The 27,444-nt window shown below is 41.6% G+C and overlaps 2 protein-coding genes across 3 annotated transcripts in view; one reads left to right on the top strand and one right to left on the bottom strand.

Moving 5' to 3' along the window:
* Positions 1 to 19,315, top strand: part of ctnnal1 (catenin (cadherin-associated protein), alpha-like 1) — a 53,972-nt gene extending 34,657 nt beyond the window's left edge. Inside the window, exons 3-19 of one of the 2 annotated variants that reach the window (XM_051390214.1) lie at positions 3,931 to 4,118; positions 5,022 to 5,141; positions 6,551 to 6,640; positions 6,919 to 7,089; positions 7,978 to 8,178; positions 9,235 to 9,321; positions 9,623 to 9,781; positions 10,377 to 10,469; positions 12,147 to 12,288; positions 13,355 to 13,392; positions 13,481 to 13,534; positions 13,874 to 14,028; positions 14,380 to 14,428; positions 15,002 to 15,058; positions 16,259 to 16,378; positions 17,118 to 17,201; positions 17,628 to 19,315. In XM_051390214.1, the coding sequence (XP_051246174.1) occupies positions 3,931 to 4,118; positions 5,022 to 5,141; positions 6,551 to 6,640; positions 6,919 to 7,089; positions 7,978 to 8,178; positions 9,235 to 9,321; positions 9,623 to 9,781; positions 10,377 to 10,469; positions 12,147 to 12,288; positions 13,355 to 13,392; positions 13,481 to 13,534; positions 13,874 to 14,028; positions 14,380 to 14,428; positions 15,002 to 15,058; positions 16,259 to 16,378; positions 17,118 to 17,201; positions 17,628 to 17,798 (1,979 nt within the window). In that variant the 3' untranslated portion in view covers positions 17,799 to 19,315. Of the gene's footprint in view, positions 1 to 3,930; positions 4,119 to 5,021; positions 5,142 to 6,550; positions 6,641 to 6,918; positions 7,090 to 7,977; positions 8,179 to 9,234; positions 9,322 to 9,622; positions 9,782 to 10,376; positions 10,470 to 12,146; positions 12,298 to 13,354; positions 13,393 to 13,480; positions 13,535 to 13,873; positions 14,029 to 14,379; positions 14,429 to 15,001; positions 15,059 to 16,258; positions 16,379 to 17,117; positions 17,202 to 17,627 lie in introns of both variants that reach the window. The other variant, XM_051390213.1, reaches the window with a different exon arrangement.
* Positions 19,304 to 21,786, bottom strand: abitram (actin binding transcription modulator). Its single transcript, XM_051390215.1, has 6 exons — positions 21,595 to 21,786; positions 21,373 to 21,424; positions 20,452 to 20,581; positions 20,227 to 20,303; positions 20,078 to 20,147; positions 19,304 to 19,784 (listed from the first exon to the last, which is right to left on the bottom strand). The coding sequence occupies exons 1-6, from the start codon at positions 21,674 to 21,676 to the stop codon at positions 19,647 to 19,649; spliced, it is 549 nt and encodes a 182-aa protein (XP_051246175.1). The 5' UTR covers positions 21,677 to 21,786; the 3' UTR covers positions 19,304 to 19,646.
* Positions 21,787 to 27,444: the final 5,658 nt, after the last annotated feature.

The raw sequence follows: 27,444 nt of genomic DNA, 5'->3' as shown, positions 1-27,444 counted from the left end.
ATGCCAGAGAGGACCTTCAGAGTGATCTAAAGACATTGTTGTTATTAAGTTGAAAGTAAAGGCTGAAAAAGTGCTTCTTCACCCAAGGGTGCTGTGTGGAAGGAGAGAATGAATGTGTCTGTGCTGGCTTGGAAAGAACAGCATAATAGATTCTGATAGAAGACTCCCGGAGACTTTATGCGTCAGGCGGGTGGCGAGATTGAAGGAGTAGTTTTCCCAATATTCATTGCCACATAGATTGCTCCTGTGTTACGTTGAGAAATATTTCAGGTCAGGACCCCTTATTTTTAGAGTTTGAATCTGCTGGCTGCGCCTTTCCCACTAGACTGGAGTTTAAATTTCTCCTTATGTCTGCATTTCTGCAGTTTCCTGTCGACTTGTCCGGGGTGTATTCCGCCTCTCGCTCAATGTGTAGCTGCAAGAGGCCTCATCTGTTTGGATGGATGTATGGATATGTCAAGTGTGAAGCAGTAAACAACTGAGAGAGACAAAGAGGTACCAAAGGGTTGTAGGAGGGCAACCAGTGTGAAGAAACAAGAATGTGTGGATCACTCTTGCGGCGGGACTGTCAGCTTTTATTGAACTTGAGAAAGAAGAGGTGATGTTTTGTCAGAAATGTGTTTCTCCCAGTGTTTCCACATTTCTTGTAAGATGTTGCTGTTAAAAATCTGTCTAGAAATGCACGCTCAAGGCACATATATCTTCCTCTCGATCTCAACTTTCTTACAATTCTTTGTTTGGATAGTTGTCAGCACTTGCTTGGTGAAACACTTCTATGTATCTGGAAACTTAGTTCTTATCAGGCAAAACAAGGACCTCATTTAGCCCTCTACAGAGTAGTCCGGAAACAATATCACATTGGATAAGAATTTAGACACAACACCATGATAATAGGTTTATGTTGGGGGAACCGGCTTGTGTAGCAAAGCGTTTAATCCTCACACAGCGCTGATTTGTAAAGACGGCTAAAACTCAGACAAAGAGAGTGCTGGTGGGAGGAGGAGAATAGACTGATGAGAAAATGTGCATGTGAATGTGTGTGTGCATGCAAAGGTAAGGCCTAGTAAAGTATATGTGTGCGTTTGTGTGCGTGTTGCCCACTGTGACTAATTTATTCCAGCACTCAGTTTCCTCTTAGGGAGGTGTTTTCGCAGCTTTCCTTTGCACTTTTTCCTGACAGACACTGTACAACTGTTCCCCGATTTAAAAAAGGAGGACGTTTTTGCCCTATTTCTGACCAGTTTTTTCTTTTTTTTTAAAGGATGGAGACATCTTTAGGGATGAAAAGGGAAGACTTTTTAGAATCTTTAAGTCTCCGGGAGAGAGAAGGGCTAGTTAGTGAAGGATTGACATTTCTCTAATACCTAGCTGCAGGGAGAGTTTAATCAGACAGGCTTCAGTCTTGTGTGCTATAATGAATGAAATAAAGGCAGGCTGAAAGCACTAGTTTAATTAGATGCTACCCATCATCAGAGCGGTGCAGAGATCCAATGAGGCAGGTCAGTGAAGGCAATCTGTGTTGGATCTCTGTCTCTGTCTCTTTCACTCAGTCTCTCGGTGTCATTCTCACATTTGCATGCTTCTGTCTCACTTTCTCTTTCTCCCTCAGAAAGATTCAATAAAAGATGGTAGTCAGGATCGACATCAAGTCAAAGCACAAACAGTATGTGTTTTTAATACTGGACTACATGTGGACTAGAGGTGCAGGGCAATGAGTTGGTTTAAAAACAAAGAAGATGGAATACAGTTGCCTTTAAGTGTCGTACCAATACATCAAGGATTGGTATTTTATTAACTTTACTCCTGAATGATATAGAAACAAGTCTACAGCAATGTTAGCAGCTCTGTGAGGCTGTACTGACTGATGTGTAGCAGGTATTATGTTTACCGTCTTAGTTTAGAATTATTAGCATAATTACGTATGCTAATTAGCAGTAAACACAAAGTACAGCTGCGGCTGCTGGGGTTGTTTTGAAGGTATTTGGTCATAAACCAAAGTATTGGACCAGTCAATGTGTTGATGAACCAATGGTAGCGCTAGATGAGAAGTTAAGGAATCACACAATCAATTAATCCTGAGGGAAACATGAATGTCCAGATTTCCTCACAAGAGACAGACCGACATTGCCATCCATTGGGTCATGCAGGATTGACTGCATGCAAGCACTGCACCAACACATCAAGGATCTGCCTTTCAAGTTTTCACTTATTAATAATAAATTCATCATACATAAAAAAGGAGAATTCATTACACCTGATACCTGATTTTCCATGTAGGAACAAAGCAGCTTTTCACAGTGAATAGAAGATGCAAAGGTTGCAAGAACATATGATAACTAAGGAGCAGGTGGGATAGCTCTGTTTCACATTTAAGGTCATGAAAATCCATATTCTAGTCCATGCCATCTGATTCTGGGATTCAGAGGGGAGAGTTGGCTCATAGTGTCATGGGGATTGAGCAGCAGTCTTTGTGAGCCAGGCCTCGATGTTTTAACCGGTTAGCAGAGCTGGCACTGAAAAGCAGCCTGTCGGATGCAATCAGTTCGTCAGTGCTGCTTCTTTTAAAGGACCAGCCAAACTAAATAGACAGCCAAGCAGCATGACCCGATAGAGACCTAGCTATCTTCCCCCTTCCCCCTCCTTTCTGAGCTTTCTCTTTCTCTGAGATTTCTCTCCCTCTCAGCCCTGGACATTTTTCTCTTGATAGGTACTATTTTGGTGATGGGTATTCAGCCTAAAACTCTGTATTCTTCCCTTTTTGGGGCTGGTATGAGCAGGTTAGAAAGAGAGAAAAAGGGAAAGTTGTACTTTGTACAAATATTTTTGCCTTCGCATATTCTGTGTATATATGAATTTGCTCTGGCATGTTTGCCAATTGTATTTGGAGCCTTAGTTGTCTAACCCCAAACATTGCTCACATAATTCTGAAAGCATGCCAGTAGCGTTTGGGTCAGGCTGGCATAGCTGTCGTACAACTGCGCTGAATATAGTACCGTTGTGATTCATCCTGTCCAGGACAATATGTTCTCCCAGAGGTGACGAGTGGCAGACTGGAAGAACATTGTGCCATAGTGTTGTCTGAGCTAACTTAGAGGGCATTTAGGAAATTATCAATTGACCATCCATCCTTACATTTTCTGCCTCTTATCTGGGCACAGATCTCAGTGGCAGCAGGCAAAGCAAAGTGGCCTATAGGTCTTTCCGGCTGTTCACATCCTCCAGCTCTTCCTAGGGAATCCCAGGGTGCTTCCAGGCCAGATTGGTTATGTAAACCCGCCAGCATGTTCTGGGTCTGTCCCCCCAACTGGGAGCAGACTCTTCCTGAATCATCTGACTTTTAGCCAGAAACCATTCAAGTCCAACCAAAAATCCTTCGGCTCTCCAAATGTATTTTTAAAGAATTGTGACCAGGATTTGAACTTTGCAGGGCATTATTATTTCTCTACTGTTATTTCTTGTTGCTTATCTACCATCATATAATTTAAAAGCTAATGCATTATCTGTTGGCTTTCCAGCTCACAGACTTGGCCAGATGTACAAACAGCCTAACAAATGGTAAATGGTAAAAAATTGAACTGAGGTTTATGCATTATAGCGACACAATCTCAGTCTCAACTGTGTATAAATGTCTCCACCTAATTATTTTTTAGTTGTCATCTTTGATAAGTGATTCCAGTGAGTATCCATGCAGTGAAGAAGCCTTATACATATTTTAAACTTGGAAAAAAAGGGAGCTCTGGTCGGTGTATCTGCAGTACTCACTCAGAGTTTAAGTATATGAATCAGTCGCAGGAGAGAAAAAGTCGAACTGTTGAATCACTATGCTCTAGCCAAATATGTCCACAGTGAGCTAACATCTGACAAAATATTGACCTGAAGAATCTATCTCTGTTGCTGAATCAAACAGTACCCATCTCTCCTCTCTTGCAGGTGATGCCATAGCCCAGCTGACAGATGTGGGATCAGCATTGCTGTCCCAGTCTGATCCTCGTGTCACAGTGTTCAGCGATAGGACAGGGATGGTGAAGGCTGCCCGCTTGCTCCTCTCCTCAGTCACTAAAGTCCTGGTCTTAGCTGACCGCATCGTCATCAAACAGATAATCACATCACGCAACAAGGTGAGACATGCAGATGTAATATGACACAACCTTTAAGGATGTGCATAAACTCTCTTGCTTAGTCTCTGTTGCACACACTCACACACCGACACACAAGGGTCACACACACACACACACACACACACACACACACACACACACACACACACAACCCTTAGCAAACTCCATCCTGAGTCCTTTATTTCCTATTAGATAAGCACTGGCTCTCTGAAGGAGTACTCTAGAGGTAATTGAAGGGAAGCAGCACATTTAGCGGCCACATAAAAACACAGAGCAAGAGACTGTCTCTCTCTCCAATCGTACCTGGCTATGCTCTGAGCCAGACAGTGTGATATGGATGTAGCTGTAGCCTGAGCCAAGAATGGAAACAGGGGGCCTAATCATGACTGGTTAGCCTCGTTTGGACAGACAGTCGACAGCCCCCTGTTCTCCATTACTGGCAAACACAATTACATCTTTTCCTCCTCTTTGTCTGGTGTGGATAAAAGCTGCTGCGTTAGCGCTGCCAGCTAGCCTACCCTCAGCAGCAAAATTAGCAACTTCATAGACTACTATTAACTAAAGTGCAGGTTTGGAACTACTTAATCTGTAATCAGTTTTATTTTAGGAGATTGCTAATATAATTGAATCACACCGAGTCATTGATACTACAAAAGGGAACGCTGGAGTAACACAAAAATAGAATGTAAAAAATCAAAGATATTGAAATATATTACACATGACTAGTCCAATAACTTTTACTCTTGGTTCTGTGGTAAAGTCAAGATTCACTCTTGGGATATAAACATGGTGTATGATGTCCTGCAAGATCAGAAACAGGTTGTTACAGTGCGGATGGACTAGGAGAGCGCAAATCATATGTGGCCGTTCATCGTACTACTCTGATCTTTTGACTCTTCACAGGTCCTGGTTACCCTCGATCATCTGGAACGAGTCAGCACCTTCCAGGAATTTGTACAGATTTTCAGCCAGTTTGGCAATGAGATGGTGGAGTTTGCCCACCTCACTGGAGACAGACAGAACGTGAGTAGCATGTGAAAGAAGCCAACTCTCCTTTTTTTTTCGTTTTAAATGTATCAGAATCATCAGCACACTGTCGATTTCTCTCAAAAAAATGAAATGGAAATGTGGTCTAAGTGGGCAAAAAAAAAGAAGCTGCATATAGATATAGTGATGTTTATGAACATCCAGTAATTTGTCTCTTCATTTCTGCAACACTGAGCACATTTTGTTTATTCATGTAGATGTAATCTTTTAACAAGCAGAGCTTTTCTAAACATGGCATTCTGAATGTGCAAGCAGGTGGTGGAATTAGACTGTGAAACCTGCAGTATTTACACTACGAATATGCAGGCAAACTCAGAACAAATCAATAATTCAAGCATCAAATATTTACACTTCCTCAAAAACAATATCAAACAATACAGTAACAAGGATTCTTCAGGCAACATTGTCTTATTTCTTTCTGTATCTATTCATTTTCTTGTAATCCATAAAGGAAATGTGCAGGTCAGTTATGACTCATACCCCTCAAATGCTGTTTACATCACGACTCAGCGTTGATAGGAAATGACCTATGCTTTCAGACGCATTCTCCCTGCAAAACATCAGCTGTACTGTAGCAAGTTTGCGAAACAAAACTTTTGCTCAAAACTTCGGAAAAACTTTTATTTTTTTTTCTTACTTTGTTCTGTGAAAAACTGCTAATCCTTCTTTGATGCATACATTCAGCCTCTGCAACTAAAGCGCTTTGCCTGCAGAAGCTGATGTAGAGTGCAAGTGCTGCGATAGCTTGACAGGAAGAGAGGATGGACCATCCCTCTTTCTCAGTTTCCTCAGGGGCTCGTGTTTTGACACACTCATCATGTGTCTCTCCAAGCTAATGCTCTCCTCATTTGCCACCCTGTTTTCTTGATCTTTTTTTGTTGTCGTATTCACTCACACTCATGCGCTCCTGTGCACACACATGCACAAGCACACAGCGCTTTAGAAAATCTACCATGTTTATCTATTGAAGCCAGGCGAGCACAGAGGCAAAAATAATGACAGATAATAACATTTTCTTTGTAATCTATAGTAAAGTGAAGTGAAGTTGATTCAGCTGCCTTTTTCTAATCCCGCGTCTACTAATTCGAGCTGTCTTTTTCTGTTTTAAAGCATAAGGTCATACACAGTGCAACTTCTTTCCTATTCTGGTAGCGTCTCTTTTTATTAGATGACAGTTAACCTAAGACGTTTGATGCAAGTGTTAACTTGGAGAGGAATCTGTGTCACATTTGTGTGTCCCTTCATACCAGCAGGAAAGAGATTTGTTGCATACATTTGATGCTCCACGTCCCTCGGACACCCCAAGAGTTCTTAGAAGTTGCAACTGGAGTAAAGCCACCCATTACCATCTGGTCCGTGTGTTTGTGTGTGTATTTGGGCTGTAGGACTTGAAGGATGAGAAGAAGAAAGCGCGGATGGCAGCAGCCAGAGCAGTGCTGGAGAAATGCACCATGATGCTCCTCACAGCCTCCAAGGTAAACAGCTGGCGTACCAACACTGCACCTCTGGGCAGGGGTTATGGATTATGTCAAGCTTAAAGATTTAAGGCCTTCTCAAGGTTATTTAATTTTGAGGTTTCTCAAATGCTGCGATCAAGGGTAATGCTCAAAACTCACAGTTACATAATCATAAAAATAAAAGAAAACCTAAAGAGAGTAAATAATTGTGGTTGAAAAACATGAAAAAGGATAGAAGTTGAAAAGAGTAGAGGGGTACATGAGCTTTGACATTTCACATCGAATTCCTTCCAAAGACTTGCCTGAGGCACCCAGATTGCGAGTCGGCGCGGATCAACAAAGACGCTGTGTTCCACCGAATGCGCTGTGCCCTGGAGCAGGTCATCGAGATAGTCACCGAGGCGCGGAGCTGTGGGGAGAACAAGAGCCTTCCCGCCAGCATCTACGACGGAATCAGGGACTTCAAGGTAGGATCAGAAATTAGACTCAGTGAAGGAGATGTCATGAATTGCAGTAAAGGCTTAAGGTCAGTGATGTTTCTCTGACAGGTGTTGGCCCGTGAAGTTAAGTAACAATCCTCTTGTGGGTGAAGCATCACACTGAGTTTTAGCTGTTGAAAAATCACCGTAACACACAAATCACAATCTTGTTGTGGCTACAGCATTAACATTATTCCATTCATTATTGCTTCAAATGTGACTCGGAGAATCAACATGGACACTATCTGATTTATAATGTGGTTCATACAGTTGTGTGAATCACCATTAAACCTACATCACTATGACTAATCTTCTCCCTCCTCCTTGTGCACTAGCAAATGAAAGAAATAAAAACAACAACAACAAAAAAAACCACTCTGTAGGGGTCTTCATTGAGAGAAGAAGAAAGTATTATAGTGAAGGGACCTCGGGATGCTTATTGCTTTTAATGAATGGCTTCATACCTCTTAATGGCAGAGTTTAACTAAAAGCCTATGTAAATCTGTCATCTTAGGACACAAAAGCAGAGACCATTACTACTAGAAACTACTACTAGAAAATAAGATAAAGGATAAAACAGGAAAATGCATTAGCTTTTATGTTTGTGTACTTGAGATGCTGTTTGCAGAATTTATTGTGCACCTTTGATGGCCCAAGGTGACTCTTATGGCTTAACCCACATCCCACAATCCTTGTTATTTAATGATGAGGTTAAGTGCATAATGATAATGAGATAGTAAATTATGTTTTTTTCACTGTCTTGTGTGTGTTGCCACCTCATTCTTTCCCTTTCTCTGCTCAACAATCCTTCATATTCTCCTTCAACTCGCCTCCCCAATTCCCAACCCTCCTCCCCTTCTCTCCCCTCTCCTGCAGTCCAGCGTGGAGTGCCTGCGGGAGAACCTGTACTCCTCGTCACCCCAGAGCGTGGGCAGCCAGCTGGAGGTGCTGGTGGAGCGGACGGAGGACTTCACCGATTCGGCCTACACCAGCCACGAGCAGCGGCAAGCCATCCTAGGCCTGTGCCAGCTGGCGCGCCAGGACACTCAGCAGCTGGTGCACGCCTGGGTTGAGGCGGTATGTTGGCACAAGCAGACACGCTTGCACAGATGCACATACACCTACAGGAATATTCATTAAAACATATGCTACCATATGAAGAATAATAATTACTACTTCATCTGTAAGACACTTGTAAAAGAAAAGTATGATAATAAGCTGCAAAACAGAGTTATCCAAACAAAGAGGAAGAGGTTGTTCGTGTAAGAAATGATGGGGAATTAGCAAGGTTATAAACACATTTTCATATTTTTTTAGAATGCAACACTCTTCTTTGTGGCATGCAGTGTCTGTTCAACAAACACACACACAACATGCTACACAGACAGAAATCCACGCAAATGAAGACTCCCTGCCTGGCTCACCCAGTCATTCTATTAATTTTTTTTCACACATACTTCCTGGAACAACAGAGCATAATAACCCACCTGAATAACCTTTTGATTTTATTTTTCTAACCAAGGCTCGTTCAGCTGAGAGAGAAACCTCATGTAGTGTTCCACATCTTGTTGCCATTCAGCAGTCTCCTTGGCCTTCAAAGTTGATGGACACAAGTCATTATGTTGCAGTTCTTTTTCTTCTTAAAGTTTTTCAGTGTGCTCAGAGTACGCACAGAGACTGCTGCCACATAATTGTACAGTAGTGCCTCATCTAGCCTTTGCAATTGAAGGTCATCTAGAGAATTGAAAAGAGCAGAACACTGCAATGTTTCGAAATTGCAGGGAAAGATTCTGAATGTGCAAATATTCTTGGGTGTTCTGCCCAGTCCAATTTGTGGTCTTGATTCTTACTGTGGCAAGATAATAAGAATAAGAGAATAACAGAAATATATATATTTCTGACACCACTAGGTCAGAAAGTATGAAATTTAGAAAATTGTTGGACAATGAAAAAAATTAAATAATTTCCAGAACATCAGAACATAAATGTAATTCAAAGCCAAGTAAGTCAAACCATGCTGTCAAGGCCCCTAGTTCATTTTCCAATCCAGTCTTTTTTATTGTCATACTCTCAGATAACAGTTGAACCATGTTGGGACTCATGTTTTTTTCCTCTCCTGTCTCATTGGAGTAGCAGTCTGCCCATGCCAAAGAGGCCACAGAGGACATGGAGGTAGCCATCCTGAAGACATGCCAGAGCGTCAACGACCTCAGACGTGAGGTGAGCAGTAGTCTGTCTCCGCTCTGTCCGTCTACCCTCTGCGTACTAGGTTACAGACATGACTGGAATGTCTCTCCCAGGGTGTTCTGAGTCTGTAGCTGGTTTCACACTTTTTTTTTTACGTCACTCTTCAACTTACCTGTCAACGCAACCTTGTCATTTTGTCACCTCTGCTCTTCCTCCTCAAAATCCACCCTTGTTCATTCCTCTCACTCACCCCTCTTTCTGTTGTGTTTCTCTCCAGCCTCCATAACTCTCTCCTCTTCCTATTGTAAAATCTAATCTTTGATTCCTCCTCCAGCTCCATAAGGTGGCAGTCGGTCGTGCGTCAGACTTGCTCAAAGTTCACGGGGAGCAGTTGCCTCTACGGGCTCTCAAAGCTGCAGGTGGCGAGGGGAACCTGGAGGCAGTGGCGGAGTATTCGCGCACGCTCAGCGAGCAGAAGGAGCAGCTGGTGGAGGTAGGCGGGGGCAATGAGGCTAGAAGAGGTTTTTCCATATATTTGTCCGTACTTATCAATCTGCCTTATTAGGCAAAATAGCTGGCGTAAGCAAAGACATATAGCTTGAAATTTAATAAATATGTAGAGTGCACTTATAATCCTTTTTGTTATGCAAACACTGAGCAGGAAAATACAGGCAGGCTTTGTCATGTTTTCGCTAGTGGCCCTAAGAAACAAATCTTAAGATTACAAAAAGTATGCAAAAAATTGTTTTGACGCGTTCTGAAAGATCCAGCCTTAACATTCACTCATTATGCATTAGCATAGATTATGCACAAAAGTTCCTTTTCCTTCCTGCTGAAACACAAATGAAAAACATATATTTCTGCAGTCAACATCAATGCTAAAAAGGTTACTGTATAAATGTCTAAAATATATGATTTTCCCACTGTGATACATTTAGATTTACATTTCAATGATTGTGTTTTTGCCAGTAAGCATTTAATTGGTAGCAAGATGGAATGTGCACAATATATTTCCTTCAGTATAACTTTGAAACCTCTGAAGCACCTCCATTCAGTCTTTTTTTTCCTCCTGTGTTTTTTGACCTCAGACGTGTCGGCTGCTGTGCCATGTGTCGGGGTCAGAGCCTCTGGAGATTACCTGTATACACGCTGAGGAGACCTTCCATGTCATTGGTCCACAGGTAAGGTTAACCCTCCAAACATTCTCTGTATGGATTTTTGTTTTTGTTAGTTTGACATTTTGGCCCCATTGAGTTGATGTGTAAATGGCAGGGGAGACAGGATGAGTCTAGAAAGACAAACTTTAATTAAACCTGAGACCCGTTTCATTCCATTCAACACATTTATTGGATGTCAATAAAGTCAAACCGGTCTCACAGTGGTCTGACGCGGTGAGGAGGGACAATAGACAAATTACCTCACGTCCCTTCTGTCTACCTCCTACACCTGCCATCCATTCAAGATGGCTGAGAACATGCTGTCCACCTAGTCCCCCTATCCCAGATCTAATTATGTTTGCTCTTGGAAACCGTCCATGCCAGTAATTATCCAGCAATGTAGAATGTTCCCGTCCTGCGGCACTAATGTCAGGCCCCGCATGACTCTGCAGTAATGACTCCTCTCCTGAGTTCAAAGGTCAACCAATCAATAACGTTGCAGTATGGGGTGGCGGTGGTGATATGTCTCTGTGTGTGCCCAAAGTAATAGAGGGGTGGCCCAGAGGGTAATTGGCTATTAAATACTCCACTGTAGGGGATGGGCGTGTGTGTGTGTGTGTGTGTGTGTGTTTGTGTGTGCGCATTTGTACGCATTTTGTGTGTGTGTGTGTGGGCGTTTTTTTTTTTTTTTTTAGAAACCAGACTTGATTGCAGATATTCTAAATTGTTACATGTGTTTCAAGCTTGAGCTCAGTTGTACATTCGGTCTTGCATCAGAGATGTGCTGAACTTATCAACCTTAATCCCTTTATTATGTAAAACACAAGTTTGGGCATGACGCCTCCAATGCCCACTTATTAATTCTTCTGACCATAAAGATTTGAGTCACAATTAAGTTATCATAATTGAAAATACCTATTTTAATGCTGTGTTTAAAAACTTAACTTAGTCAGATGTTTCAGTCTGAATTATTTTTGGACAGTTGCATTTTAATATTGTTACTCTGATATTTCGTTATAATATATAGCACTATTAATATCATTCTTTATGTTTTTAACATTTACTGTAAGTTGCTTAGTCATGTCCCCTGCTGCAGTGTAAGTTTATTTCCTACTTGCCAGTTTTATTTGTATAGCACTAAATAAAAACAAAAGTTATCTCAGGGCACTTTTTGTATAGAGCAGGTTTAGATCGTACTCTACAGTTATTTACGGACCACTGAGTTGTGAGTGTAACAGCAATAGGTGTAATGAGCGCACCAGTAGAACAGAGGCTCTGATATGAATCCTGAGAGAGTGATGATTTACTGTCTTGCCATGTTGGTGCTGATGAAAGACGAGAGACCAGTAGCCCAGTTATTACCCACAGCTCACAGGAAACAGGCTTGCAAAGCACAACAATGTTTAAACAGTAATATTAGACATATCATTGACTTAGGTTTAGTTATTGTCTAGTGTTGATTCCTATATTTAGGTACAGTTTGAAAAGAAATCAGCTTCCAATTTCCAATTTCAATAGCTTGGTTTATTATTAGAACAATAGTGTGATCTGATTAAATTGAAAATCACCACAGTGAGAAGAATTACACCCCATTTTGTTCCTCTGTCTTTTACCGCACTTGCATATTTTTCTGCTCAGTTAAACTCCAATTTTATTTTCATATTAATTTTCCATGTCATAATTCTTCACACTCTTGCTCAGATCATCTCGGCAGCCCAGACGCTGGCCCTCCACCCGTCCAGTAAGATCGCTAAGGAGAACCTGGAGGTGTTCTGCGAGGCCTGGGAGTCGCAGCTTTGTGACATGGCCCTGCTGCTGAGAGAGATCAATGACGTCTTTGAAGGCAGGCGAGGTGCGTTTTTACTAAAGTTAACAGATACTTGTGTGCATTTGGGTGGGTTGAGGTGGTAGGACAGTCGGCACGTACACAGGTAACAGGAAGTCTTTCAGAACAAGTGAGAAGCACAGGCGAATAAGGGCGAATTGTGCTGTCAACGGCATTTTAGAATCAAATTCTCTGATAAAACCTTGGTGAATCATTTTCCCCATGAACACCTTGATGAAAATTAAAGTTGCGGCAAAGGAAGCAGCATGAGCACATCTTTTAAAAATTAATCATCATGGACCGTGAGAAGCATTTTGTCAATGTCATTAAACACCTATGCATTCATACCTCCTCTTTACTCACTCTCTCTCTATTCATTATTGTTGCAGTAACCTGAAGCATCCAAATCATGGACAGCCACTCTTACAAATCAGCTGCTTATACCCTCGCCGACTCAAAGTACATGTAGATACTTAGTGTGTATATTTGCATCTACTGTACATTCGTCTGCGTACACACAGATACATGTTTATATCAGGGGGTGTTATCCACCTCGTGCTTTCACACATTGTAAGTCTGAGAAATCTCAAAGACAGGGTAAAGATGTTTCGGGCATATTTCCAAGATGTGGCTGCCCTCAGAAATGTGACATTCACAAAAAACGGAGTAAATATTTTGAAGTGCAGCTCAGTGGGTGAAAGGATCACATCCATCACACATTTGTATTTCCATAAAATGCTGCCTTAAAACGTAAAATATGGACACTGGAGAGATTTGCTTGTCATTAATTTACTCCTAATCTTCCCCTACGAACATTACAGTAGACTTTATCGTCCCTGTAGTCGATTGAAACGAACCATGCTGTCCGTATTTATGATGAAAAATAAAAATGTGTCAAGGGTGGACGGTGATAAAAGCAAAACAATTTTATTACCATAATTACTGAATAACCATAATTGCCGCCCTAATTGTCTGAAAAAGAGGGATATCTGCACACAGTCATTCAGAGAGGAATAACACATGATTATTTTATGTGCACTTGTGACCTTGCATTTAGATAATCACAATAACTCTCTACTCCTAGGAGACAAAAGACCTTATTTGTCGCTTCCCAGACCCGGGGTGAGTATCACACCATCCTTCCTCATGAATATTCCAGTGATCCAATGGTTTGTAATCCTCTGATTAATGCCACTCTCTTTTCCTACAGAAACACTCACTCACTAACTTGAAGACTGCCAAGGCTGTCAAGTTGGATGCAGAGGTAGCATACACCATAAACTCCTCACGCTTTCGGCACAATACATCATGTCATGTCTTGTACCCTGTTCTGACAGCAGTATATTCATCTCCAGGAAACTTTGTGTCACTTGCTTGAAGAATTGATGGTGTTTGTGCGGTAATAGGCTGCAATTTTGCTGGCCGGCAGTTTTTCACATGCCGCACCACCACAGGAAGCAGGATTATGCTGATTATAGAACCCTGAATGTGTTAACAAATGAAAATAATCCTGTTTGCTAATATAAATCCCTATAATCGCATCCATTATATTTCAGTCTTTCCCCTATGGACTTTGTACGTTTGTGTCTTCCTGTGCATGCAGGAGCAGACAAGCATGGCCAAGCTGGGTCTGGAGCTTCGTCTGCTGTCATCAGACATGGACACAGAGGTGGAGAAATGGGAGGAGCAGGAACACGACATCGTCCGACAGAGCCAGAGCCTGGCCAGTATGGCCTACAACATGCACCTGTTCACCAGGTAACCGAACCACACGCAACAAACAGATGCGCACGTGCTCCGATTTTATATCTGCAGCCTGCTGATCTGCCACATTCATTTCTGAACACTGTAAAGCCTCTTAAACTTCCACATGAATCTCTTTAGAGGCTTAGTGTTAATGAGGGGCCCCCGGCTATCGATATCATCCAGGCATAGTTTGAGGCACTGGAACGGTTGACATAACTATGACTCATTCTGACAATAAAATCGTTGCAATTCATCTAAAATACAGTGTTTGTTGATTGCTGTGGATGTATTTTGTCCTCATCCATCTTTCTCATCCACGTTTCCCTTCCTCATTTTCTGTGTTTTCCCATATTGATTCTCCAGAGGGGAGGGGCTGCTGAAAACAACACTAGATCTTTTTCATCAAGCAGAGGTATGTACATCCATATCCGCTAATCTCTCCTTCTCTTCTGTTTTCGTCCTGTTTTACAGAAGTCGCAAATTAACGCATGTGTTGTTTTATTAAACCGAAGACACACTGGGCCCAGCAGATCAATAGGTTACAGTAGTAAATGCATCGACATCCCTTCATTTCACTTCCCTCTCGCAGATCTGATAGGGCATGACTAGGATTTATCATCATGATAGAAATATAGCGCCACATCGGGCACACCAGGTGATAACAGACAAGGATGCATGGAGGAGTGTGTCCTATTGAACTGGGATTGCCAATAATGTGCAGTAATTTGTAGAATCAGGGCCCAAAATGTCAGCCAGGATTTATTCCATTTGGGTTGAGCAAAGGAGATAAGAGAGGAAAAGGAACGATATGGGAAAGAGACGGGAAGGCATGCTGATAAGAGCCAAGAAAAAGTAAAATCATAAAACTGATAATATTTACTGACTGTGCTTTTTTTCTTTCTTTTTTTTGCCTCCCTGGTGGAAGTTTTGCTTGTACTTGTGGAAGTTTTTTTATTTTTGTCTTTTTTTCTGACTCACTCTTAAGGTTCTCTCTGAAGAGGGACTCCAGCTGTGCTCATCTCTCCGCACTTTTTCCACTCAGGTATATACTAATAAACGAATCTGTCTCTGAAACACATGTGACTTATTAATAATATCTGCAATTAAGTCTGGTTTCTAAAAAAAACAAAACGCTCACACACACACACACACACACACACACACACACACACACACAAAATGAAGCCAAAGATAAAAGAAAACTGTCTTTTCTTTTGCACAGGGTGAGCTGCTAACCCATCTGCATGCAGACACACACACACACACACACACACTCTGACACCTGTGCTCCCTTCCACGTTACGCTTCTCACACACATACACACCCATATCACCCATTCTGGCATGTCATGGTGCCAGGTCCACCTTATAAATCACACAGCGAGAGCAGGAAATTAAGGCTGTCACACACTTTCCCCCGTCCTCCTTTACACTCCGAGTTGAAATCCAACAAACAAACGTGGCCTGAGCGCCTTCCTTCCTCTTGTCCTCCACCAACTTCTTCCCCAGGTCCTTCAAGTTTAATTAAATGGCTCTTTTTGACAGCCATTAACGACTGCCATTTGTCACTACTATGTCTGTAGGTGTGTATGTTTGTGCACATGTGCATGTGTGGAGAGGATGACTACGACCGCCCAGGACTAATTAATAATCAGGAGGACCGGCTCTTCAGCTTGCCTCACGCTTTCTGATTAATTACATCAAACAAACTGGTGCTAATGGAGTCCCTCTGTCTCACCCTCCACCCCCATAGTTCTTTGGCACCAAACACAATTGTAGCACACCTGTGTTGTCCTCACTGAAGTTACGAGGCTATTTATGCAAATTAGTTTGAGCATTTTTAATTGAGGTTTAAGAGGTTTAATGTACGTTTGCCAGTCATGCGTAGTGCTACCCTGAATAAAAGAGCTTGTGCTTTTAGGTCATTGGTGGCTTGTAACTGAAGTAGATTGATGGCCCCCGTGACTGAGATCTAGGGATTAACTGAGCTGAATAACAGACTTAAGCAGTAGATCATGACCTGTCCGTTGCTGATGGATTACATCAAATAACACTAAATTTGGATTTATGTCACCCTCCTTCTTCCTTTTTGTGATGCTTGATTCATATTTGACCGAAAACACTGTGAATCTAGTCCAGTAAATCTATCAGTGTCTGTTGTCTCCCTGGATAATACCATTATAAACCATCTCTGCTGTCCTGCTAGACATCTCTCCCTCAAACTGTCTTTCTCTCTGTTACAGCTGGTTGATGAGGAGAAGTCTTTGGTGGTGACAGAGATAGAGAAACTGGTGGCATTATGCCAACAGCTGCAGATGGGGGCCAAGACTCCGGTACAGGGCAAGACTGCCACCTTCCAGAAGGTACCCATACTGCACTACTTGTGTGTCTTTGTGTATCTTTTTTGTTTGTGTAAACTTTTTCTAAACAATGAATTGATGACTTGTTTTGCCTTGAGCTTATTTTTAAATTAGTAACATCACACCGAACAGACTTTCTATAGTTTTTTTATTTTGGTAATGGGATAATTAGCTTTGACAGCATCAAAACTACATACCCAACAACAGACGGGCATCAGTGGAGCTGAGCACACAATAGAGTGTGACTAACCATGTTAGTTTATTACTGGCTGCAGCATTATGTTTGAGTGATCTGCGAGTAACGCCATTATCAAACACAGGCCGCTAGAGTAATGAATGTCCGTGAGGAATTAATGAGCATCTTGGGCAGGGATGAGCTACCTTAGGTCACCTTGTAATAAAGGCGAAGGTTGGAATCAAAGGGCCGGGATGAAGAATAGCCAGTCCTATGCTGATTAATGAGCATGTCTTTGATATGTATTCGCTTCCATCTTGCCGTCTCTCCATCCTGATGTTCGCTTTATTATACATTACTAATTGGAGATTGGGTGTCAGCACAGTAGAGCACTGATCAGGAAATGTTAAATTATATGCTAAACGCAGTTTAGATGGTGATGTGTATGTGTGGTTGTATGGCTGCTGGGTCCATGTATTTGTATGTCCTCGTGCATTTGTATTCAATGTGTGTCCATGTTACCTTCTATAACTATTTTTTAAAATCATTTTATTTCTTTGTCTCTAGGTGGATTCATCCATTCAGACAACAAGAGGGATTTTGACCGTGGTCCTCTCCCTCCTGCCGTTCTGTAACAAGCTCAACAGAAAGGTGACAGCCACTGAACAGGACTCATGACTGAATTACTGGCACCAGCATTAGCCTGGCAAGCTACATGGAAATACACCAAACTAAAAGAAAAAGAGCTCAGAAAGTTTATGTAGCCCAAGTATGATTAAACTTTTATTACAAAAATTACATATTTTTGGGTCATTTAGGGGCAGTGGAAACAAGCTGTGAACACAACACACAACACAACAAACAGGGTTCATCACTACAAGTGACCCTTTTCATGTAATTCAAGTTTCTTTATTTGAGTAGCAAAAGAATAAATAAAAAAATAGCAGCATAAAACCAGATAACAGAAATAAAACAAATGTGACAGGTGAGGCCAAAATGTTCAAAAGATAACGAGCTCTTGAGTTTCATATTTGGTTTATTTCCATTAATTTCTCTCCCTGCTGTGTCCATTTCCAGTACAAGTCAGAGAGGAGTAGCCTGGGTTCCCCGCAGGACTGGAGAGAGCGACAGGATGCATCCACACCTGTCAAGGAAGAGGGAGCTCTTAACAGCAAGAGCAGCAACGGCTTCGGTGTCAAATCTTTAGAGCAACACATGGCCGGTCTCAACCTCCTGGAGAGCAAATAATCCAGGAAATAGTCAACTCCTTTGACCACTGTTTTCCCTTGGAGCAGCACATAGCCAAGCTCACCTTTCCTGGAGGACATGCAGTCCAGGAAATATTTCATTCCCCTCATTCTCATGCACCCACCAGAGAGTGGCAGAGAGCCAGTTGGTGAAGATGGTTGCCTGGGTCAGTCAGAGTTTGTATTTGCTGTCTGGATGATGAATTGTTTACAGAGGAAGAAGTAGATTGAAGCTCTCTGTGCTCAGGGGCAGTTTTACCCCAGGGTAGCTCACTACCTGATGCACCAGTTCCACCCGAATCCACGAGATGGAGACAATCAGCCAACACTATGACTTTGCCATTAGTAGTGAGCCTCTTTAAAGATCGAGAGGGGCCCGACACAAACCTGATTTCTGTGTCACTTTTATCATTTCTCTGGATATTGATAAACTGATCAGAAATCAGGACAGAACTCCTCTTGATGTTCAGCCATACATCTGTCTTCACTATGTGCCTCTGTGTAACAAGCCTATTTGCTTTGTGGTGTACTGTAAACGTGTTGCACATGTTAGCCAAATGGGGGGGGGACAAAATGGCTGAAAAACCCATCATGCATGATGCCATCGTCAACCAAACCTTTGTGTTTGTTTATGGTCAATGTGTCATAGGTTTGTAACGTTAACACTTGTTCTGTAATATTAGCCACAGTGGTACATTCTGTCCTTGATCACTGGCATCGCAGTCAGAATCTCACTTTGATAAACACATACTTTAAAAGTCAACCACGCCATATGATTAATGTCTAATTTCCATACAGTTTGCTATGGGATGTCCCCCATGTGCCATGTCAGTAAAAAAAAAATTAAAAAAATGCAAAAATCAATTTAATGCCAAATATGATTGTCCTCATGAAGACAAAAGATCTTCAGCTTGCTACTATTATGACAAATAAAGCTCTTAGTATTCCAGTGAGCATCACTGGAGATTTTTATTTGGTCCTGGTTTCTCCAAAAGGTCAGATGATAAAGATAAAGCCAAGATGCTTTTGAGATGTCAGGACCTTACTTTATACTGTCTTGAGCATTATTAGATCATATTCTGCATATATTGTTATACTTTTGTTTTTTTCTCACAAAAGAAATGAAAGATAATTCTGAGCTGGCACCTGTGTTAAATGGAGCCTTGAAGTGTACTTGTTATGAAGACTATCATTGTGAAGCTGCCTAGTAGGCCAGTATGTATTAAATGGTATATGGTATGTATAATATGGTACTTGAAGCATAGATATATATGTACACAAAGTATCCCAAGGTAATGACTATGGTACTATGTGAGGGCGTGATAATGACTGAAATGAATAACAAACATTAAGCTTTAGAGATGCTTTGTACAGTGTGAGAGCAGCTAAGGATGCTGGGTATTGTAGTGGCGCTACAGATGTGAAGAAATCATAGATATAGTTTTGGACCATCTATTATTTTGACAATTGAAAGGTTAATAAAAGTGACACAAAAAATAAACAATATTTTTTCTTAAATCACTGTTTGTGTTTATTGACATTCTAGAAAAATAATTCACTCTGAATATTTAACAGAAAGACTTTCCTCTATTTCTTCATTTTTCAAATTAGAAAATAAATAAAAAACTTGAATGCTTCCTGACACTCAAATAGTGGAAAACAATGTATAATAGTCTAGAGGCACAGTTCAGTGCTAGCATTATATGCAATAATCCCTTTGATGTGACCACAGGTGAATGTCACTTTCCAGGATAACGTCCTCCTCAGTCATCACCCAACCTGGGGGGAGTGGAAGGAAGAGAAACTCTCCCAGAACAGTTTTGACTTAAGGCAAGAACATGGAGCTCCGTCAAGAGGGTTGCGACTGGGCAACAGTACGTTTGGAGACGACACTCTCGAACTCCTCTCTGCTCAGGAGATTCTCTGTTATGCTCTTGCTTTCTTCAAACTTTGGCAGGATGACTGCGATGTATCCTTCAGTGGATGGCTGTTCAGATTTTACAGACAACACACTATTAAAACATTTCTAACATCTGTTTTGATGAGTATAGACTACTTAAATGATTGTGTTAAAGAAACTGACAGTTTTATCATGACTAAAAACAATTTATTGGAAGTATTCTTTTTTGCATTTTATACTTATACAAAATATGTAAATGTGCAGCACTGACTCTTTCCATGAGTAGATACACAAACGTGAATTATTAGGAATACACACATATACAGCCAGTATCTAGATGTGCACACATTATAACATTACAGTGTAAGATGTATATTTACCTTTTCCAGCAAGAGAGAGGGTGTTTCTAAAATATTCTCATTGACCTCAAGAAGACGGCCCCGGATGCAGCTAAAAAGATGATAGATTTGTGTGACTGCTCATGATATACAAGCATGTGGAATGAAAGCCTAGAAACCTACTGTCTCACCTGTAGATTGTGTATTCAGTTTCATCCGTGCATGTTATCCTACACAAAGGTGCAAAATCAGTGAGGAACTGACCACCCTACAAGATAACGGGAGAGAAAAAATATTAATAAGGCATTTAAGGTCAAACAGACCACTTAAAAATGTGTGACGTGAAGATACACACGTACAAATTTATGCACACAGACAAAAATCATCTGTAGCTTTACTAAATATTAGGATTTTACCCGCTTGGACTTCCCAGACACTTTATTGTTCAGCCGACTGCAGCCATTACTGATCTGGTAATTGATGCTTTTGATTGTCCGCCCATTCTGAAGGATCGGGTGAGTGTCCGCTAAAGTGACAACACATATTCTGCAGAGGACAAACACAAATTGAGAAGTGTGCCTTTAAAATACCAACAATTAACAATTTCAGTGTATGTAAGTCACTTATATTGACTGTGGATTAAATCAAGTTAATAAACAGTGTGACACAAAATCTAAAGACACTGTAACAGGGAGCGTCAAACATTTTCAAAACACACTGGGTGACCAGAAAAATAGAAAGCCCTGCTCACTGTAATATGCAATCCACTGTCCTGTAATGATACCACCTTTGTGCTGCACAATTAATCAAAATATTATCGAAATCGCACTATGGCCAAGTGCAAAGTGCAAATCACAAGAGCTGTAATGTTCTGATAAAGGTCAAATGTGTGGCACAACAGCATCATAATGAAGCACTGTAGAGCTGCAGAGCTGCTCTGCTCTACAAATTCTCCAGATTTAAGAAAACACGTTTGTTTGATACAGACCACCAAACATTTGATATCATGATGATTCCAATAGGGGGGTTTTTTTTTGGATGTGAAAATTAATTTGTGATGCAAAAATGATCATTTCTACACTAATCATGAACAATATCGCAATATAATGGTTTTTACCAGATCGTCCTACTCTTTATGTTGTTGTTTGTATTATATTAGCTCAACCACAGACATTATTTTAGATAGCCCTCTCAATATAATACACTAATATCACAAAAGGCATATAAAGTAGTCTCAATAATATATATATATATAACATTTTAAGTGAGTAGTCTGTCTGCCCAGGTCACTCAGTGTCAACCCGGTGTTCACTGTCCATCCATCACACCACTGTTACCTGTTTGAATGCTGCAGGACGCAGTGGTCCTCGCACGGTTTCCCCTTCATATCTAAATAAAAACAACAACACGGTTAACGTATTCGTGACATTTCAACTCATCAACTCATTTCACTGCATCACGCTGGGTTATTATCAGAACATTTGGTGCTCTTTCCACTGAGGTCTCAAGGTAACGGAGGTTAGCTGAATTAGCCACCGGGCAGCTAACAGTGTATTTACCGGCTCTGTACCACCGTGTGTAATATCGGTCGACAACGGAAGGCGCCTTTGCTTCTGTGTCTGTCTGCTCCACACAGTCCATCAAAAGTACCCACAATGCCGGGCTGCAAGAAAAAGACTAAATCAACAGCAACGCTTGTTCACTGTGGGTGTTTTTGCTTGACGGACAGCAAATGATGTGACACCGAGCGGTCCGTCCTTCAAACGAATCCGGAAGTTTTAAGAGAAAATGGTTCCTGAAAAGGTGAATTCAACACTTTAAAGAAGTAACGTTACAATATACATCCATGAACCTTAGTCACGTTGAAAAAATGACTAAATGATCATTTTCGAAGCATGGACATCTGTCGATCAGAACAGAGCTGATGTACTGTGAGGACCTGAAGGCTGTTCATCTGCTAAAATAATAACCGAGAACTTCTCTTTAGTCCGGACAGGTAAGCACAATTATTCTCAAAGTCTGACTGACTGACTGAGAATGTCAGCATTGTAATCATTTCCAAAACATTTCTTTCTATTTTAAAAAAAATAGTGAACTTTCCTTGTGATATGGTCAGTTGAGTCTTAGCAGATGATGTTTCCCAGAGATCAATGTTCTGCAATAGTGCTGCAGCTGCTCCAAGACTCCAGACCCCCAGGGCCCTAAAGGCCACATTTATTGTGTGTCACTGGATTTGGTGAATTTCAGATTTTTCAACAGTAAACAGTAAACACTCAATTTCAACTCACACAATAAAGCTTCTCCCACAGTACTTGTCTAATACATGTCTTGAGGTGTAAATGTGTTTGAGTCAGTGACAACCAGGGGTCAATGAGGGCACAAAGCATTTTTTATTTTTTTTGTATCTTTTATGCCCTCTAGCAGTCATGCATCATGCTGTTGTAATCTGTAGTGTTGCCACATGCCACACATTGTGAGAGCAGTTTTTACCATTGTCCACTAGATGTCAGACTACTGTAAACAACTGCAGTAAGCCGTATAGTCAATGTGATCTGCTCCTCAAATGACATTAAAGTTTGTTCAAATGCATGATACGGATTCATCTCTATACTTTTACAAAAAAGAACATATCTCCAGCTAATTAGTTTAATTGGTTATGTGTAAATCAGTTATACTGCAGTTATCATATGTCATCTCACAGTGTATGTGATCATCTGTTCAATTTCTGTACTTTGAACTATGTGTCTCCCCCCCACTTAGTTGTAGTGATTTTCACAGATGGCAGATAGATATATAAGTAGGATGAGTCTACATCTCAGTGGATTTTGTAATGAATAGATCTGACAGAGAATGGATGCCGGAGGACTGATCCCGCTCCCATGGACCTGGCAAGTAGCCCCTCTCTGACCCAGACCAATCACATACCGAACATATCTGGCTGGATGTGCTACTTGCACAAAGCTGAGGGAAACATTTTTGGGGATTGGTATCGGCACGAGGCAGATTGAGTAATGATGACTTCATCTTGGTCACATAATTGAGAGAAAGAGAGCGCAAGAGTGAGAGAGACTCAGCTGAAGGTTTGGGGGCACAATGAGTTTTCCATGTATCTAAGAGTCACCACTACCAAGTCTTGGAAAGTTTTGCTGTCAAGACCCATCGTAATGAGTTTTCCATTACTCCTCCGTCTGTGGTAGGCTGTGGTCTGCAATTAATTCAGAGATGAAACACAAAACCATTGTGGAAACAGTGGACACAAAGGGAGTATCCCATAGATATGCAATCTTGCAGTAGGCATTTCCAATAAACAAGACCATCCTTAATAGTTTACCTGTGATCTATTTCCAAAGATTTCCCAAAGCAAACATTACAGCTGCTGCTATTAGAGCAACAAGGAGATGCTGGATACCAAAAGTCAGGGTTTGTCATGTCACGTGGATCAGGTCACATGCAGGAGATCCTCAGTCAGAACAGATGGCATTCTGTAAAAGTTCACCACGGCTTTTGACAGTTTCTTAGTTCAGATTGAGAAGGGCCCAAATGTCCTGCTAACTCGCAGGTGACCTCCCTGGATGTTGGTGTTTGCAAGAGTGTGCGTGCATCTGTGTTTATCAGTCTGTTCACTGCCTATATGTATCTGTCAATCTGTATACATTCCCAACCCTTTACTACTTATTGTTTGAATAAAACATTGCTTCGTCCCCCACTCTTCAGGAGCCGGAGTTGAGGTTCACTAGCTGGCTGTCAGACAGGCATCTCGAGTGTCTCCAGCTGCAGAGAGCATGATGCACACGCAGCTCCACGTCAGCTACTGCTACAGCGAGCAGCCCTTCTTCTCTGGCCTGCTTTTTGTCTGTGTGGCTCCAGTCGTCTCTCCCTCCAAATGGAAGTTGGCCAGCGTCTTTCTCTAGCTGGTCCTCCGTGCCAGAGGAGAGCCTGATAAGGGGAGAGAGAAGCTCAAACCAAGGGTGTTGATGCCTGCGTGGCTTATAGGAAACCAGTGGCTTCTTCTTCTTAGTAGGACTGTGCTCATCTAAGTACAGCTGCAGACCAGAGAATTGAGCGTTTCCTCGTTCGTGGTTCACACTTGTGTTTTTAGTAAGAGTGACAGATGAGATATTTGTGTTAGTTGTGACGCAGATGAAGAGAATTATTGCCAAAACAGGGATTTCTTTTCCCTACGTGGTATCAAGCTATCAGCGACACTTTCAGCCCTTCATTGTTTAGGAGGTGAATTGCATGCAATCCAGGCTCACCCTCAGTATCTCATTGTTTAATAAATGTCTAGCAAAATAGAGGGAGGAATGCTGCAGTTAGAAATACTGCCCGTCTTTTTCCTGGACAGCATTGAGGCACGCACACCTGCTTTTGCCATTTAACAGATTGAGTCATATGCTGCCAGAATGCACATTTGAAGCCTTCTTGATTCACTTGTGTGTATAGTTTATTTCAATAAAAGAGTCATTTCAGGGTAATGCTTGTATTTTTTGAAGGAATGTCAAATGGGCTTTCGTGTCAAGAATTAGATTAGTGTAACGAATGCCCTGGTGGACTTGCCAACAACTGCTGAGTTTTTTCCTGTGCTAGCCTGAGGAACACCCATTGTGGTCGAAAAGTCACTTTAGTTTATTGATTATTGGCACACCTTCTTTTGTTTATTGTACACTATACTATTAAAAAATAAATATTTTTAGTACATTAAGTACATTTTTTTTCCTTTTTTTTCATTTTATGGAAATTATCCTTTCATTGAAAGCTCCCTTAGTTGTTTGTTCTTTTAAAAAATTTAAAAACTCCAAATCACAATCCTGCCTCAGTACACCAGAAAACTTGATTCAATAACTGTTCTGCCTGATCATTTTTTTTCTAAATCTCAACAAATTGATGACAATGGAAGTTCAAGATGAACTGCATGATGTTGGCATTGAGAACACAACAAATCTTCTGGATGCAGTAGCAATGTTCAGCAGTGTGGAAGACTTCATGCATGCTGATATGTATGTGGGACTACACTCTACAACAGTATCCTATCCCCATCATTTTCTCCAATACATGTTTGATGTGGATGGACTTTGAAGTTTGAAAAACTGCAAGGGCTACTAATTGGGCTACACCACATCTTTCTCCCATGTTTCAAATCACCTTTACTGAAGCCACATTACCACATGCTGAAGAAACATGAAGACTTGACCAAGTACAGTGAAAACGGCATCCGTGCCCTTAAAAATGCTCTGGGATACACGCTACTACTGTTGACTGTTGTCCCTGCCAACAGAACAGCACCGGATACAAGGCTGTTCAGAAAAGACATCTACAGCATTGTGGCTACAGAGTTGCTTAATGAGGTGACTGAAAACTTCAGAAACTTACTCGTGAACCTGTCCCCAAAGGATATGAGCAGACCAACTATCCAAAAGCAGAACTCCCATGACACAAAGAATTTCCACGTGTTGTTGCAGGATTCAATGTTCATCCTGAACCTACTTGACCAGGCAATTGAGAAGGCCAACAGTTGCTACTTCATGAGCAAGTGAAGGTTTTTCTGAATCAGTTTGGCCAAAAAGATCCAGAAATCCAGGAAATTTCCGACCTGGCTGACCCATCATCTGTAAGGTCAATGTCTGTCCACGTGGCCTGCAAGGTTGTGGCCAGGGACACTGACACCCATGTCCTTTTATCACAATTTGGTTAGCAAGGCATTGTGGGTCTCAGAGGCACATTGTTTTCAACAATGGGGACGCATGAGGCCACAAACTTCCAGACAAATCTTGACCAAACTGGGCTGGATGTCAGTGATGAGTTGATGGGTGTCCTTGGAAAAGAAGGCAAGGTAACATTTGTCCAGCTGTATGTGGACTCCCCACATGCATACGTTCAGATGCCATTCAAGCATCCAGTGAGTGGTGCAATTGTTACATGTGGTTTGTCACACCCAAAATTTCAAACATCCCTGATTTCAAGGGCCATCAGCTCCTTGACTCACATGAAAAACCTTAAGGACAGACTTGTCTGTCGACGGGGATGCCGCATTGAGCAGGTTGTGAGGTTTGAAAATGAAATCCCAATGTCAATTGACCCTTCAGCGCACTTCAACCTCAAGTCACTGCAGTTTCTTATTGCAGAGCATTCTCTCCTTGTGCCATTCAAGGACACAGTTTCTGGTGAGGGTGTGCTTCCAGTTCTACGCAAGGTGATAGGGTACCTGACTGACACTCTGATAGAACAGTTCAACAACAGTGAAGGACCGGCAACATTTGACGCCAGTTGGAAGGCATTCCAGTTTGAGTTGGCACTGGAAGAGCTCTTCTATGGCCGTTCTCTCTCACCACTGGACTTTCACCTCAGTGTGAGCCTGGGCACAAACACAGTGAGTGACAAACGTTTGACCAATCAGAGGGGGTTCCTGGGCCTAACAGCTCACTCAAATGCAACTTCTGAAGAATCTACTCCACCACTCCATCATTGGACACGAGATGCGCTTCAGAATACTTCATAGAGCGTCTTTTCCCTCTGGGTCCTTCATGCAGCACCATTTGTGACCGGTTCAGCTCTCATCAGAGTGCTGCTAGGCGATCTTTACAAAAGAAACACAGAGCTACCGTTCTCCAATCTCTGTGGTGATTCACCACCAGGTAGACACATTGGTGCATTGTCCCTGGAGGAGTTCTGTAAAGATCTGGCTACCAAGGAGAGCTTTCCTGTGCCAAACACATACACAAGGGCTTGCATCCTGGTGGGGAGAGCAGGAAAAGATGTGGAGTCTTGTCTGCTTCAAGGATTTGTGGCGGACAAGATTTATTTTTTCCCAGCTATAAAGTTCAGAGACATCAGGGGCAACAAGGTGTGGTGAAATGGAAAGGACTTTGTCCAGGTCCACCTAGGAGACTAACAACCTTATCCTCTTTCCAAAGTGGCAGCAATTACCATGCAGGCCTGCATGGAAATCGAAAGGCGTTCCCTTGCATATTCCAGGAGAAATACAGGGACCATGGAATGCCATGGATGGAGAAGGTCCTCACTCGACTCACTGTTCACAAAGCTGATCTTCCTTGAAAAGTTGAAATGGGAATGCACAAAGCTGTCAGCCTGTAGTTCCTGACCGTTGCTTTAAATCTGCTTTATGCTAAATGCTGTGACTTTCATTCATTGGTCAACAGCCTAATTTTAAATTGCACATAGTTTAATAAAAGCTATTTTATTTATAAAAGCTATTTTGTTTCTACTTTTACTTTTTGTATGGTTTTCTATTTTAATGTATGCTACTGGATGCTTGAATTTCTGTCTGTCTGTCTGTCTGTCTGTGTCTTTCTGTCTATCTATCTATCTATAAAATGTCATGTCTGTGGACGTGTGGTATCACTCTGATAAGCTGGTCCCACATCCAGTTATTATTAGCTTTCTCTGTGGTA

This window comes from Dicentrarchus labrax, unplaced genomic scaffold, assembly GCF_905237075.1.
Source record: "Dicentrarchus labrax unplaced genomic scaffold, dlabrax2021, whole genome shotgun sequence".
Taxonomy (NCBI): Eukaryota; Metazoa; Chordata; class Actinopteri; family Moronidae; genus Dicentrarchus; species Dicentrarchus labrax.
The sequence above is the reverse complement of the archived record's forward strand: the minus strand, read 5'-3'. Positions and strand labels throughout refer to the sequence as shown.

What these genes read in the sequence shown, in the direction of transcription:
- abitram (XM_051390215.1), bottom strand. Translation starts at nt 21,676, where the DNA reads ATGGACTGTGTGGAGCAGACAGACACAGAAGCAAAGGCGCCTTCCGTT. An exon ending in ACTGAATACACAATCTACAG is followed by an intron (nt 20,148 to 20,226) that starts GTGAGACAGTAG and finishes TCATCTTTTTAG; the next exon opens with CTGCATCCGGGGCCGTCTTC. An exon ending in CCTCTCTCTTGCTGGAAAAG is followed by an intron (nt 19,785 to 20,077) that starts GTAAATATACAT and finishes AAATCTGAACAG; the next exon opens with CCATCCACTGAAGGATACAT.